Source organism: Emys orbicularis, chromosome 14, assembly GCF_028017835.1.
Source record: "Emys orbicularis isolate rEmyOrb1 chromosome 14, rEmyOrb1.hap1, whole genome shotgun sequence".
Classification (NCBI taxonomy): Eukaryota; Metazoa; Chordata; order Testudines; family Emydidae; genus Emys; species Emys orbicularis.
The window spans coordinates 38,049,106-38,064,653 of record NC_088696.1 but is presented as its reverse complement, the minus strand read 5'-3'; the positions used below and the strand labels follow the sequence as shown (position 1 = coordinate 38,064,653).

The window sequence follows — 15,548 nt, the reverse complement described above, 5'->3', positions numbered from 1 at the left end:
TAGCTGTGAGCAAATAACTTGACTTCTCTGTGCCATGGTTCACCCATCTGTAAAGTAGGTATTATTCTGATCCTCACGTAGTGCATCAGGTTCAGAACAAGACACAGAATTCAGGCCACTTACTTCCAGTTCCCTGCTCTGACTGCTAGACAAAACTCCTCCTCCCCCCCACCCATGGGGAAAGAGCACAGAAAGGGGCTCACGTACTGCATGATTGTGCTTGCCAAGCAAGTGGAGCTCTCCACCTTGCTAGTCCCCTACCCATCCCTCTCCGCTCATTGAGGAAGCTACATGGACTGGGCAAATTCCTCTGAACCAGCCTCCCCCCTCCCCCCCCCGCCTGGAAGAGAAGCTGGTGCTACCACTAGCTGCGGGAAGCGGTGGTGACTTTCACGTTCTTGCCGCTGCCGGAGGAGGATGTGGTTGCATCTTTCTTTGGATAGTAGAGGACCGTGAACCAGATGAATATGAAGAAACCTGTGGGGAGAGAGAGAGAGGCCTCAGTCAGGGGTGGAAACGTTGGAATCTGGCCTGCTAGCGAACACTATGGCTAATGCCCAGGTACCTTTAGAAGAACAAGTTTGAACCTAGCCTCATTAGCTCTTAGTGTGCACAGGTGACAGCGGAGATTGGCTCATACAACGTTCCGGGGGGAATTTCACCTGTCTCCTGCTGCCTCAACAAGCCCAAGGTGACGTTGAAGGAAGCTCCTAAACTCACTTGCCCCAGCTGAGCCGCTGTTAATGTTCCGTCTCTCGCTAAAGGGGGAGAGTGCAGGTGGGGTGGTAGCCACCGGCGTGCCATCCCTCTCGCCCCCTTCGAGCTACATCCCTCGCTCCTGGGGCAGGCAGCTCTCTAGCTCTAGCGCTCCTCAGAACAGTGCGGTTAGGCGTGGCCCCCCAGAACTGCCTACCTCTAATAGGGAAGTGGGGCCTGCAGCGAGGTCCCAGCATGCACTGCTCTAGCTACGAGAGATCCAAATGGCTTTCTATTCAGTTCAAGATGTAGCACTGTTCTTTAGGACCTACAGTTAGGGTGACCAGATGTCCTGATTTTATAGGGACAGTCCTGATTTTTGGGTCTTTTTCTTATATAGGATCCTATTATCCCCCCACCCCGTCCTGATTTTTCACACGTGCTGTCTGGTCATCCTACCTATAGTGCTAGTGTAACCCCCACCCCTCCTAGGTGTGGCGTTCTGTCCCATCTAGTGGCACTGAGACCACTTAAAGAGAGAGTTAAATGAGTTGGCTTTTAGCTCATATGATAGGCTCATGCACTAAGCACTAGAGGTCCCCAGTTCGATCCTGCCTGCCGACGACCGGGGTCTGTCTGTCGGCGTTACACTAGGGGGTCACCTCTCTCTATTAAAGGGGAGGGCAGCTGTGATCTGGTCCACAGCTGTGGCCCTCCAGCCTCGGGTGAGTTGCCCATGCAGCCGCTGGGCAATGCCTGGGCACCACTAGTAGGCAGTGCCGCCTGGCTCGGTGCTTTAGCTGGGAGCTGTGCCCTGACCTTGGAGAGAGTTCAGTATTGTGAAGAGGTAGGCTGCAGGAACGGACATGGCGCCGTAGCTGAAGAAGGCCAGCCCCCATGTGGCTCCCAGCAGGCAGGAGAGGCCGAGCACTGTGAGGCCCCTCTTCCAGGTCTCTATTTTCTCCTCCTTCCCCGCTGTGGTGCGCTGCAGGCTGAACAGCTTCCAGGCTACAACCACGAGGACCAGGGTGTTGAAGAGGAGGATCAGGCCGAAGTAGCTGCAGTTGGTGATGTAATGGACCACCACGTGAGTGGAGTTTATCCAGCACCTGCAAGGGACAACTCAGTGAGCCGGGACGGGGGGAGCTGGGGATGCTGTCAGAGCTGGGGTGGGTGGCAGGTAATGGAATGGGGCAGCACACCAAGAAATTGCTCCTGTACGGATCGGCGCAGGTGGCTCTCCTAGCCTGGGGACCCCCCTTCATAGAGTCCCTCCTAGAAGGCAGGGCCAGGTGGTTTCAGAAAGGGGGGGCAAGGATGGTGCGGGTGGAAGGTTGACAGGGTGGCAGAGCAGATCTCCTGTGGTCGGGAATGCCGTGGTGCTAGCGCACCCCTGGTCTGTGATGGTGGGCAGTGACGTTCTTCCCACTCTGTCACCTCGGGAATTCCATCGAGCACGGCAGCAGGCAACGTGGCAATGGGTGTGTACTGGGATAGGGCAAGCAGCCCTTTTAAACAAAGGCTTCCTGGGGGGTGGAGCCAAGCTCTAGGAATGACCTCCCCTCCCATCCCTAGGACCTGTGGTCCTGCCAGGAGCAGGCTGAAGCACGGATGCTGAAGGCCAGATCCTGCTTTCCTTGTTTTCCCCAATTGCCCGCTGAGGTCCGTGGGAGCCTCGGCTGCCCACAGAAGGCACTACTGGGCCCTGGGTCTTCCCCTTTCACTTCTACAGCGGGGGGTGTCCCCATGTCACAGCTGGGGCACGGTCTGGGCGTAGAGCTATGCATGGGCAGTGCGTGAGTCCTCCTTGGGAGGAGGCTGCGTGTGCCTGGACCGTAGCCTCCCCGAGGCCCACCCCTGCTCAGCCACCTCCTCCTGAAGCCCCACCCATGCTCCACCCTGGCCTCGCTGAGCCCCTTCCTCAAAGTCCCTCTGCTCACTGGCTGTCCACTCACCACTTGCGCGTGCCTCTTCCCCCCCCTCCTGCGAGGCCCCCATGCAGGTGGAGCTGGGACGGGAAGAGGACGAGCGGGAGATGGAGCCCAGGCCAGGCTACAGCCGGGGTACCCACCCTTTCAGCGGCAGTGCGCTCCAAAGGCAGCGGGCTGTCTGTTTGGGGAGGCGTAGCTTCCCCTGACCTCGTATCCCCGCCGCCTCTGGGGCTATGCCAGGGCAGCCCTGCAGCAAATGGGGTGGGCTTGTTAACACCGCTGCAGGGCTGAACCTTGGACAGCGGGCGGAAGCTGAGGAGCAAAGTAAAGATTGGTCCAGTTTCCTTTCTAAGACAGCCCAGGAGCAGGAGCGGGCCCGCTTTGCCCAAGCCAAGCCACTGAGCTAATCCACGCCGCAGGGAGCCAGGCGAGAGGGTGCAACTTACAGGGTGACGGGGGGCTGGTCGGCCATATCCGTAATGGTGTATTTTCCATAGCTGTTCATGCTGCCAGTGATCGTGACCACGAGAGCAGGGAAGCCTGAAAAGGCAAAAGGAGGAGTCTGTGAATGCCCAAGGAAGGGGGAGATGGGGGGGGGGAGGGGGCTATTTTTTCTTTGTTTCTAAGGCCTGGTCTACACTAGGGGGGATCGATCTAACATACGCAACTTCAGCTACGAGAATAGCATAGCGGAAGTCAACGTATCTTAGATCGACTTAGAATCACTTCCTTCACATCCTCGCGGCGCGGGATTGACGGCCGCCGGTCCCCCGTCGACTCCGCTTCCGCCTCTCGCCCTGGTGGAGTTCCGGAGTCGATGGCAGAGCGAGCTGGGATCAATTTATCGCGTCTACACTAGAGGCAATAAATCGATCCCCGATAGATCGATCACTACCCGCTGATCCGGCAGGTAGTGTAGACGTACCCTTTATGCTCTGACCTCTTGTCCATCTAAGCCCAGGTCCAGACGGGGTCTGAGACAACAGGCAAATCTCAGCGGACACAAACTGTTTTAAGAAGCCATTTTGCAGAGATGTGATATCGTGTGGAGACTTGGGTTGGGTGGGCTCTGGTCTCCTTCTCCTACACTCCCAGCAGTGCTGCTGTGCCTTGTTAACCGCTGCTGTGGGACTGATCTCTGATAAAGGTCAATATTTAAAATCCAGAGGATCTAACCTTCTTACAAGGCAGGTCAGACTTTGATCCCAAACAGGTTGGCTGTGTCTCTTTAAGAGCTGGCCCATGGCTAGGGAGCCCACCGTTGAGCCTGACAATCTAGCCCCTAGCAACCTGGGGGAGATGCAGCCTACCCCAGCCGACGAGGCACAGCTTCACCATGTAGTGCCGCATGTAGATGTTGGTGACTTTGATGACCAACAGGTAGAGTTGAAAAGCCTCAATGGCCATCCAGGTGAAACAGCAGAGCAGGCAGTAGTGGGTGAAGCCTCCGATGCCCTTGCATAGCCCCAGATGGTCCAGGCTGAAGATCCATCTGTTCAGCAGATAGGCCAGGTTCAGGAGGAGCAGGCTGCTCGTGAGGTTCACGTGGATCTTGACCGTGTCATTGGCCTTGAATTTTTTGTAAACGAACCTGAGAGCGAAATGAGGCTCAGTGAAGACCCAAGTCAGCTCAGGAAAAGAGTGACACCCATCAAAGAGCATCGCTGCTCTCAGGGCACCAATTCCCCACTGCCTCCTAGGAAACCAAGGGGCGGATACTCTCATCCCTAAGTGGGGGTGAGATAGGCCCATGAATGTGGGTTGTTGATTTAATCGCTCCCGCCATGTAGAGCGAGAGACACGTTAACTCCAGAACTTCCTAATGAAACACAGAGCAGAGAGAGAGGTGGCACAACCCAGGGGAAAACAAAGGACCTGGCTGGGGGCTGGGGGAAGAGAGGATGAGAGGGGAGGAGACTGGAAGCTCTTTGGGTCAGGGACTCTTTTGTTGTTGGTATGTGTGTGCATGGAGCCCAACACAACGGCCCCCTAGTCCCTGGTTGTGACCTCTGGGCCCTACTGCAATCCAAGTGACTGGCAGAGAAGGGGACAAATGAGCCACTCAGAGGCTGCCCCTCGCAAGGGGGTGACTGCGGCATGAGAGATGCCTCAGGAATGCAGGACCATGGACGGTTCTTGTTTCCCTTCCCCTTGACCCTGGGGGATTTGGGGCCAGTCTCAGTCCTGGTGAAAGCAGATGTTACAACCAGTGAAGTCGCTGGAACTGCACCAGTTTGAACTCGGGCTGAACTTGGCCCATAGACTCTGCCTTTGCCCAGCTCCAGGCTCCAGCGGGAGGGTGGGGATGCCAGGAACATCCAGAGAGGGCCTGAGGGAGAAGCTGGAGGTGTCCTACCTTAGAGCAAAGTACAGGCCGATGGTGAGGGCTGAGAAGAACACGGAAATCCCGCAGCCGATGTTTGCAATAGTTAATAACATCTGGGCTGCGATGTTGTCTAGGGACGGAGTCTGTCAAAGACACACACAGGCGCTGGGTTACCACAGGCGCGGGCTGGTGTGACAGCAGAGGACATGAGAACACAGGCAGCTTAACAACCTGCTGGAGCCGCTGGGAGCTTCCGGGCAGGGCTGGGTGGGGACTAAAGGGGGGGGCTGTTGCTGCAGGCCCAGCTTGCAAAGCCCCTGGGTGAGGAGAAGGGGAGTGGAAGTGTGAGAGAGCTCGTCAGGCTACCCGGCTAAGCGCAGCACAAAAGGAGAGCCGTGGTTCTGAGCAGACCAGTCACTCCTGCCATGCCCTGGAAAGATGGGAGAAGGAGGAGCGGGGATTAGCTAAGGTTGCCATGGACAGTAATGACTGGGCAGCACCTCAGGCTGGGAGAAGAGAATTTGAGTCTCTCTGCTTTGGTATTGCAGGCCAGATGCTTAGCTGGAGAACGTCCCCATCTGCCATCCAGCCACTGAAGGTGCTGGATTGGGTTTGTTGCTGATTAGAGACCAGGGGCTTGGAGAGGTGGAGCCCAGCTTTGTCCCTGGCGCTGGGCTGACTTTCTACAGGCCTCAGATGAGGTGTAAGCGTACAGTTCATATATGGAACAGCTCCAGCGCAGATTGAACCCGGCCTCTGGGACTCAGGATGGAGCAGGCAGCAGAAGCCAAACTAAAAGCAGTAGGTACAGGGTATACGTGATACCATTAAGAGGGTGAAGAAGGTCAGGTGATCACAGCAGCACATGGTCTCCCTGTCTCTGGGTATGGTGAGGCAGCCAGATGTGTTCCATCCTCCACGCTTGCCTGAAAAATTCACATGGAGAAGCTATGGAGTGGAAACCAAGCACATCCTCAATCCTCGCTGCACACTGATTGTAACAGCCACCAATGTGAAACGGCAGCTGAATGGCCCTGTGAGTGCCCGGGAGATCTCAAAGCACAGCTTGAGGAGACAGTGTAAAGCCTCCGGTTTGGGAAGGGGATAGTGAAGGAACGGACATGGGGTGGGACGAAGGGCTCGTTTGCCATGGCTTGCAAAGACCATGGTATAGGCTCAGATGCGACACTGATGGGGGACATATACGTATATAGGTTGGTGTCTGTCTAGCCTATGAGAACAAAGGACATATACCATGTGACAGCCTCTGGCACAACCAGAGCCTGGACATTAAGTTATTAAATGTGAAATACATCTTCAGGCACAGATGAGGGGCTCCTCCCCTCATTAGATACCTGTGCACGGGCTGGTATTTCTGTGGGGGTTCCTGTATTGCTCACCTGGCTACAGGTAAATTCTGAGGTCTGCTTACCAGAGGCCTCTCTGGGGATTATACTAACAATACATTGGCTCTAGTGGTTTCTGCCTGCCCTTGGGCCTGCCCCCAAGCCGTTGAACAGGAACAGACCCAGGACCGGGCACTTCGAATTTGTGAGCAATTGCAGTTAAAACACACAAAAAGCCAAACACGTCAGGCAACCGCAGCCCAACCAATTCTGAGTGAGCGCCGGCGCCCACAGCATTCCCGGACACAAGGGTGCCCGTGTTGCCTTCCAGACAAGGCCTCAGCGCTGGAGGGCGCAGGCGTTCCACAGAGGTGAAGAGGCAGGCGGGCACTGCCCCATTGCTGCTAGCTCTCAGCACAGAGGGGTTGGCAGGTCAGCAGGGTCCCGCTGATCTAGTCCCACCCTGGTAGGCCCGAGGTGCAGTCCTTTCTGGATGCGTGACTTGTCTCTGCAAGGCTTTTCCTGCTCTCATCTCGAGCCTCTCCTGGGCTGTTCCAGGGTCTGCCTGCGCTCCCTGGGTGAAGCTAGTGTCTATTCTCAGTCCTGCCGAGGCCCTCCGCTTCACGTACCTTTCTTGGTGTCCCAGAAGACGCACTGAACGGGCACGTTCTGCAAAGACAGAGCGGGTTAGTGAGCAGGGTGGCCTCCCTCGGTGAGGCGGAGAGGAGAGGGGAGCGGAAGGCTGGCTTACCTGGGGCAGTCGTCCGTGGGAGAAGGTGAGTTCTACACAGTCGCTGAGTCCAGCGATTTGCCTGCCTCCCACTTTCACACTGACCGTGACGTTGTCTAGCATGGTGCCTGTCTGGTCCGGGTCCTGCGGGACATTGGCATCGTTCCATGGCCACAGTTAGGCCTGGTCCCCACTAACCCCCCACTTCGGACTAAGGTACGCAAATTCAGCTACGTTAATAACGTAGCTGAATTCGAAGTACCTTAGTCCGAACTTACCGCGGGTCCAGACGCTGCAGGCAGGCTCCCCCGTCGATGCCGCATACTCCTCTCGCCGAGCTGGAGTACCGGCGTCGACGGCGAGCACTTCCGGGATCGATCCGGGATCGATTTATCGCGTCTAAACCAGACGCGATAAATCGATCCCAGAACATCGATTGCCTGCCGCCGGACCCTCCGGTAAGTGTAGACGTACCCTTAGTCTGTACGCTTGAGGACCCCAAGCTCCGAAGGGCAGTAGAACCCGTACCCACTTAGCGCAGTGCTCTGTCTCCCTCTAGTGGAGACTCAGCGGTTGATGAGCCCACTTGTCTAACAGGGCTGAATCCTTTAGCTCAGGTAGTCGAGGTTCATGCCTTTAGATCCAGCAGTCCTAAGCTTGTTTCCCTGCGGCTGCTGCTGCCTCACCGAGGGCTGCAGCATCACACTGCAGCTCTTGCACTGCCATGGGTCCTATAAAAATAACAGGAGTACTTGTGGCACCTTAGAGACTAACAAATTACAAAAAACCAAGTACTCCTGTTATTTTTGCGGATACAGACTAACACGGCTGCTACTCTGAAATGGGTCCTATAAGACTCTGTATGGCCACAAAGGAGTTAATTCAGTCACCTGGCCTTTATGCCTCTCAGCATCAGCTGTGGAATCAAGGCGTGGCTCTCATAGAATCATAGAATATCAGGGTTGGAAGGGACCTCAGGAGGTCATCTAGTCCAACCCCCTGCTCAAAGCAGGACCAATTCCCAACTAAATCATCCCAGCCAGGGCTTTGTCAAGCCGGGCCTTAAAAACCTCCAAGGAAGGAGACTCCACCACCTCCCTAGGTAACGCATTCCAGTGCTTCACCACCCTCCTAGTGAAATAGTGTTTCCTAATATCCAACCTAGACCTCCCCAACTGCAACTTGAGACCATTGCTCCTTGTTCTGTCATCTGCCACCATTGAGAACAGCCGAGTTCCATCCTCTTTGGAACCCCCCTTCAGGTAGTTGTAGGCTGCTATCAAATCCCCCCTCATTCTTCTCTTCTGGAGACTAAACAATCCCAGTTCCCTCAGCCTCTCCTCATAAGTCATGCACTCAAGACCCCTAATCATTTTTGTTGCCCTCCACTGGACTCTTTCCAATTTTTCTACATCCTTCTTGTAGTGTGGGGCCCAAAACTGGACACAGTACTACAGATGAGGCCTCACCAATGTCGAATAAAGGGGAACGATCACGTCCCTCGATCTGCTGGCAATGCCCCTACTTATACAGCCCAAAATGCCGTTAGCCTTCTTGGCAACAAGAGCACACTGTTGACTCATATCCAGCTTCTCATCCACTGTGACCCCTAGGTCCTTTTCTGCAGAACTGCTACCTAGCCATTCGGTCCCTAGTCTGTAGCTGTGCATGGGATTCTTCCGTCCTAAGTGCAGGACTCTGCTCTTGTCCTTGTTGAACCTCATCAGGTTTCTTTTGGCCCAATCCTCTAATTTGTCTAGGTCCCTCTGTATCCGATCCCTACCCTCTAGTGTATCTACCACGCCTCCTAGTTTAGTGTCATCGGCAAACTTGCTGAGAGTGCAGTCCACACCATCCTCCAGATCATTAATAAAGATATTAAACAAAACCGGCCCCAGGACCGACCCTTGGGGCACTCTGCTTGAAACCGGCTGCCAACTAGACATGGAGCCATTGATCACTACCCGTTGAGCCCAACGATCTAGCCAGCTTTCTATCCACCTTACAGTCCATTCATCCAGCCCATACTTCTTTAACTTGGCAGCAAGAATACTGTGGGAGACCGTATCAAAAGCTTTGCTAAAGTCAAGGAATAACACATCCACTGCTTTCCCCTCATCCACAGAGCCAGTTATCTCATCATAGAAGGCAATTAGGTTAGTCAGGCACGACTTCCCCTTGGTGAATCCATGCTGACTGTTCCTGATCACTTTCCTCTCCTCTAAGTGTTTCATAATTGATTCCTTGAGGACCTGCTCCATGATTTTTCCAGGGACTGAGGTGAGGCTGACTGGCCTGTAGTTCCCCGGATCCTCCTTCTTCCCTTTTTTAAAGATGGGCACTACATTATCCTTTTTCCAGTCATCCGGGACCTCCCCCGATCGCCATGAGTTTTCAAAAATAATGGCTAATGGCTCTGCAATCTCATCCGCCAACTCCTTTAGCACCCTCGGATGCAGCGCATCCGGCCCCATGGACTTGTGCACGTCCAGTTTTTCTAAATAGTCCCGAACCACTTCTTTCTCCACAGAGGGCTGGTCACCTTCTCCCCATATTGTGCTGCCCAGTGCAGCAGTCTGGGAGCTGACCTTGTTTGTGAAGACAGAGGCAAAAAAATCATTGAGTACATTAGCTTTTTCCACATCCTCAGTCACTAGGTTGCCTCCCTCATTCAGTAAGGGGCCCACACTTTCCTTGACTTTCTTCTTGTTGCTAACATACCTGAAGAAACCCTTCTTGTTACTCTTAACATCTCTTGCTAGCTGCAACTCCAAGTGTGATTTGGCCTTCCTGATTTCACTCCTGCATGCCTGAGCAATATTTTTATATTCCTCCCTGGTCATTTGTCTAATCTTCCACTTCTTGTAAGCTTCTTTTTTGCGTTTAAGATCAGCAAGGATTTCACTGTTTAGCTAAGCTGGTCGCCTGCCATATTTACTATTCTTTCTACACATCGGGATGGTTTGTTCCTGCAACCGCAATAAGGATTCTTTAAAATACAGCCAGCTCTCCTGGACCCCTTTGCCCTTCATGTTATTCTCCCAGGGGATCCTGCCCATCTGTTCCCTGAGGGAGTCAAAGTCTGCTTTTCTGAAGTCCAGGGTCCGTATTCTGCTGCTTTCCTTTCTTCCTTGTGTCAGGATCCTGAACTCGACCATCTCATGGTCACTGCCTCCCAGGTTCCCATCCACTTTTGCTTCCCCTACTAATTCTTCCCTGTTTGTGAGCAGCAGGTCAAGAAAAGCTCTGCCCCTAGTTGGTTCCTCCAGCACTTGCACCAGGAAATTGTCCCCCACACTTTCCAAAAACTTCCTGGATTGTCTGTGCACCGCTGTATTGCTCTCCCAGCAGATATCAGGGTGATTAAAGTGATCTCATGGATCAGTGCCTACTTCATAAGGACAATGTACCCTCATGATGCCAGGCATAATCTGATCCCTGCCATTTTCCCCTCCCTATTCAACACCGCCTGATCAGTGAGGTGCATGATGGGGGCGTTCGCTTTCCTCTGAAGAATCGGGGATTGCTCAGGGCCGGAGGCAGGATGGCTAAGAGATCGGCTGAACCTCTGCTCTGACTGTTATGGCAACGCTTACCTTAAACATGCTCACTTCTCCAACGTCAAGCACCAGCACTGCCACTTTGACGTAGTCTGTCTCATTGTGAAAGGACTGAAATAGTCCCCTGGGGAGTCTTATGTTGCTCACCTTTCCCTTCACACTTGTGTCTAGCTCCTTGGGGACCTACGCCGTGGAACAATAATAGTTGATTATTATTTGCTAACAAAATGCCTTGTTCTTCTAGAGCACCTTCCATCTCACGATCCACAAACACTAGTGAAGCCCCCGTGAGGTGGATATTATTCGGGGAAACCGAAGACAGAAACAGGAAGTGACTCAGAGCATCTGTGGCAGAGCTGGGCCGAGAACCCAGGAGTTCTGACGCTCAGTTCTCCACTCTAGCCACTAGAGAACATTGCAGCCTAGCTGTTGCCACACAGGCGGGGTGTAACCTCTGTGAGAAGAAGGAAGTTCTTTCAGACAAGAAGGACCCCAGCGCCCTACGTTTGCTCAACTAACTTGGCACACACCAGCCATGGCGGTGAATGTAAGAGCTACAGATAGCGAGATACAGCTGCCAGCATCCCCCACCTTCTCTAGTGGTGTTTTCAAGAGGATGTTTTCTTCACCGCTCTATTGCAGCTGGAAACATGGGCTCTGAAGTAGCACCTGGCTGCATCATGGCTTGCAGTGCACCAGCCGGGGTTAACTCAACATGGCGGCCCTGGGGTGTCTGAGGGAGAGGCTAGAGGCCCAATGATTTATTTCGCCCCTGCTCAGAAGGAGACGATGCTGCCATTTTGGAAGGAAGGTGTTTGCTACCTCATTCGGCGTGATCGTGAAGACGAGATCGTGGGTGATGGAGGTGCTCACGTTCTGGACCCGCGCCTTTGTCTTGTTTAAGTCTATGACGCTCTCATTCCCATCTTCCCGGATGAGGTACTCCTCGAAGGCAGGCCAGAACCTGCAACGGGAGGAGGGACAGGCTGAGAACTGGTGGAGGGGGTGCAGCTGCCGGAGGCCCACAGCTGCTCTTGCGAGGCAGGAAATGGCCGCCATGGACTAAGTGTCCTATGCCCCAGGAAGCTGAGGCCAGGGAAGTGCTTCCTAGGCATGTTTAAGCTAATGGGGAGGAGGGAAGAGAGCCAGAAAAGAGTCCGGCTGGTGTGGACTATGGGAATAACCCTTCCCAGTGTGGGAGGTCACAAACTCTTCACCTCAGCACAAGGCAAACTCTGGGACTGACAGACTCCTCTGTCCTGGTGTGGGCTGGGGGAAACTCTGGCATAGACCCCCTCTGGCCAGAGGATGAGCCCTTTCCTGCTGGGCCAGGTTCCTCCCTCCTGGGCCAGGATGTGGGGGAATCCTGGGTTAGCTGCTGTGGCACTGGCCTGCCCCTCTCCCTTAGCCATGAGGGACCTTCTTCAACAGAGCCCTGCCCGGGTGACGCTCTCATTCCCCGTGTGCACGCCCTCGTACCTGTAGATCTCGTCCTTCACACATTTGCAGAAGGCGTTGGCCTCCTCCTGCAGATCATCACACGAGGCGGAAATGCTTGTGATTTTGTTGACTGATTCCGGTTGTATTGGTAAATGTCCATTGACCCCAGCTGGTGGGTCATTGTCCCCCCTGGCTTCTTTCTGCAAAGCTGAGGGAGGCAAACACAGCAGTGGGGGTGTTCCCAGGTCTCCCCGCATCCCGCTCACCCTCCGGCCGTCAGGGAGCGTGCGGGGAGCAATTTGGAAACCCAGGGTTACCGGGAACAAAGGAAAGTGAGCAACGAACAGTGTCCAGGGGGCTGTGACTGCCTGAAATGAATGGGCTAGAGAAGAACCAAGATGCCCCCCCAATGTCAATTCAGGGGCTCAGAGGGGCTGCAGCTGGGCACCTCACAGGGGAGCAGCGGGAGGCTGGTTAGTTGCGCCGGGATGCGATCTGTGAGCCTTGCCAGTCCTTTGCCTAGCTTTCATTGCATGGCCAGAGGAATCTGACAGTGGCTCAGAGCCTGTCCTCTGTGTTGGATTGTCCTGTGCAGCCAAGAGACCTGCCCAGATGCTCTGAGCTGGATTCACCCCAGCGCGAACACCTGCAACGCCTCTGATGTCAAAGGAGTGGCACCTACTTCCTTTTGGTCCCTCTCCCTCCCTCTGGGATCCGGCCGTCCATTTTCCTCTTTAGTCCACCCCTTGGCACCCATGCCAGCTCTCGAGATCTGGCTCGCTCGGGAGCCTGCCAGTACAGCAGCAGCACAGCCCCTGGACTGGCCAGGTGGAAGGAGAGACTCTTGAGAGCAACACAAGACGCACTGTCTCTGCCCTCCCCTGGGATCTACTTTTGCTGCTGGGGGGAGCTCAGGTTTGGAAGCTGGTTTCCTCACCCCCCCTTCTGTCTGCAGCAACAGCATCTCCTCGTACTTCAGGCAGACTTTCCTCACACCTAGCCTGTGATCTGGGCGCTCTTCCTTTTTTCCTTGGTCCCATGGGACCAATCTAATTGCATTGTAACTTGGCAATGGAGAGAGAGAATCATCTCAGCACAAGACCTGATATAGGGCAGCTTTCGGGCTCTTGCAAATGAAGGCAGATCATGGGGCACACGATTCTAGCCGGAGATGGGTCCAAACCAAACATCCAGATCCAAACGACCCTGAATGTCAGCCCTTCATGGAGGCTGCACCAGGCCCATGTCACACCAGGGAGGTTTGGTGGCAGTGGCCTGGTTAATGATCAGATGGAATTCCCTGGACATAAATCCCTGAATGGGATGTGGTTCTACCAATAAACCTGTGTGAGCAGCCTACAGCTAGGCACTTAAAGCATCTCCCAGGCTTTTAGGAACATCTGGGGTGAGCCCATGGAACAGGGCCCAGCATGGGCTAAGGGGCCGTTCGGGTGGGATAAGGGTATAACCAGAAGTCATGGGTGAAAGTGAGACAATAGCAATGTGGGCTGAATATGAAGGAGAGCTTTCCTAGCAGTACTTAGTATGTGATAGAGTTTTATATCTTCCTAGCCCTGTACAGACATTAGATAATTAATCCTACAGCACCTGGGAGAGGAAGGTGGGTCACTAGTCTCGTCACCATTGGCAGATGGGGAAACGGAGATGAAGTGACTTGCCCACGTCACACAGCAGATCATCAGTAGCACAGCCCGGATTGACTGAGGGCCTCCTAAGTGGGCTCCTTCCTCAGCCCACTCTACGAGGCTGTGGCCCTGTCTCCCACAGGATGCAGTGGAGTCTGCATGAACAGGGGTAGCTGTGGTTACCCTCCCTCATCAGCCCAGCCCTGGCAGTGCCTAGTGGCAGCGCAGAGACAGGAGGTGGTTGGCTCGTTGGGTCATGGGAGCTGAGGGTGCAGGGTTGGGGAGGAGGGCTGGGTTGGGTGGCTGTGTAAGGCACTCTCGCCTCGGCGAAGGAAGGAAAATGGAAAGCAGAGGCAGAAGGAGGTCCCCTGGGATTCATCCTTAGCAAGCCTCACAGGGATCTGCACCTGCAGCCCAGCCCCCGAGCGCGCGGCCCGGTTCAGCAGAGGAGGGGACTCACCCTTGCAGCTCTCTTTTCCTCTGATGCAGTCTGAAACAAAAGGCAAATGGACAAAACCACCAGGGTCAGTGAGTGGCATCAGAGGAGGGAAAAGATCATCACCACAATGCATGTGACCCAGCGGAAGAGCCATTGCATCACTCAGCGCTTCCTCGCTCCCACAACACTGGAGCCAGCTTCAATCTATCTTGTCCTCTCTCTCCTCCTCCTCCTCGCCTTCATTTCTTTCCCCACCTCCCTCCCTCCCTCGACCGGTTCCCTCCCGTTGGCACTAGTTGGGCTGGGAATCCGGGCGCCAAGGGTTAACAGATTTTCATGTTCATGTCAGTTGCTTGTATGTGGCGCGAGAGTTTGCTCAATCCTGCCCCACTTGGAGTCCCTGAAAAGACGCCCAGTGAGTGCAGTGGGTGCTGGCTCGACCCACAGTGAATACTCAGATTATCTTTGGAACATATTCGCATAGATACTTCTGGCAGGATTCCCCAGCTCTGGCTAATGTGTGGTGTTCCAGGGACATCTGCCAGCCCAGCAGAGGTGTTCGAGACCCCCCCCCCCCCCCATCATTCGGTCGTAAAGCAGATCTGGCCTCCTGGGATGTAGCCAGTATACTCAGCATACAGCAGGCTGTGGCAGGCGACCCCTTTCCATTGGATTGGGCGAATGCTCATGATGTTGGTTCCCAACCTGCCCTACCCAGGACAATGCAGGAAGCACAAAAATCACCCCACCAGCTGCTCCCCGACAGACACCAGGGGACTGGCGCTAGAGTTAGACAACAAGCCAAACTTGGTCACGTGATCAGAGGGCAGGCCCCCGATGGGCTGCAATGCAACATATGCCCAAGTCAATCTAGCCCAAAGAGAGCAAAAGGCTTAGGGGAAATCATCTCTCTTGCCATTCCTAGCCCTCAGCTGATCACATTGGCCTTTCAAAAGGAAGTGTCTGTCCCACTGGTTAAACCGTCACTGCAGTCCAGTGGCTAAACAGTTCGTTAAGGGGGGGGGGCACTTTTCCCTTTTCTTTCTCAAAGCCCCAGATCCACTAGGCCAAAGCACAGGAAAGCACCCAAGGCATCTGCAGGCGACACACGCACACAGTGGGTGGCTTTCCCCCACCAGCACCTTCTCTTTTACTCACCCAGCAGTGGCAGGAGGCTCAGGGCGGTCACCATGAAGGAGCATTTCATGCTGTGCAGCAGATTCACCATTCTCCTCTCTTGTAAGTTTCTCTTTCTAGCCACACCCTTCTCTGCACTGTCCTGCTTCCTCTCTCTCTCTGGCTCTATCTCCAGCCCTATCTCCAGCCCTGTGCTCCGAGGTTTAAATTAGGCAATGGAAGTGTCATTTCCTATCTGAAAACGTCACAATCCTTCCTGCACCTTTGCAGAGCAAACTCGCTGATACAAGGTTCCTG

General features: G+C 54.4%; 1 protein-coding gene across 1 annotated transcript; it reads right to left on the bottom strand.

Moving 5' to 3' along the window:
* Positions 1–364: 364 nt before the first annotated feature.
* On the bottom strand, positions 365–15,342 carry ADGRG3 (adhesion G protein-coupled receptor G3). The gene is made up of 13 exons (XM_065416370.1): positions 15,273–15,342; positions 14,136–14,165; positions 12,069–12,237; positions 11,412–11,553; positions 10,626–10,772; positions 7,051–7,173; positions 6,929–6,968; positions 5,779–5,879; positions 4,984–5,096; positions 3,938–4,218; positions 3,074–3,167; positions 1,516–1,805; positions 365–477 (listed from the first exon to the last, which is right to left on the bottom strand). Exons 1-13 carry the CDS (start codon positions 15,340–15,342, stop codon positions 365–367), a joined length of 1,713 nt encoding a protein of 570 aa, XP_065272442.1.
* Between the last annotated feature and the right edge of the window lie 206 nt (positions 15,343–15,548).

Bases quoted from the DNA above. Each gene is read 5' to 3' on its own strand.
- ADGRG3 (XM_065416370.1), bottom strand. From the start codon at position 15,342: ATGGTGAATCTGCTGCACAGCATGAAATGCTCCTTCATGGTGACCGCC. The intron at 14,166-15,272 runs GTGAGTAAAAGA...CTTTTGTTTCAG, and splicing joins GAGCCTCCTGCCACTGCTGG to ACTGCATCAGAGGAAAAGAG. The intron at 3,168-3,937 runs GTAGGCTGCATC...TTGCCTTTTCAG, and splicing joins GCTGTGCCTCGTCGGCTGGG to GCTTCCCTGCTCTCGTGGTC.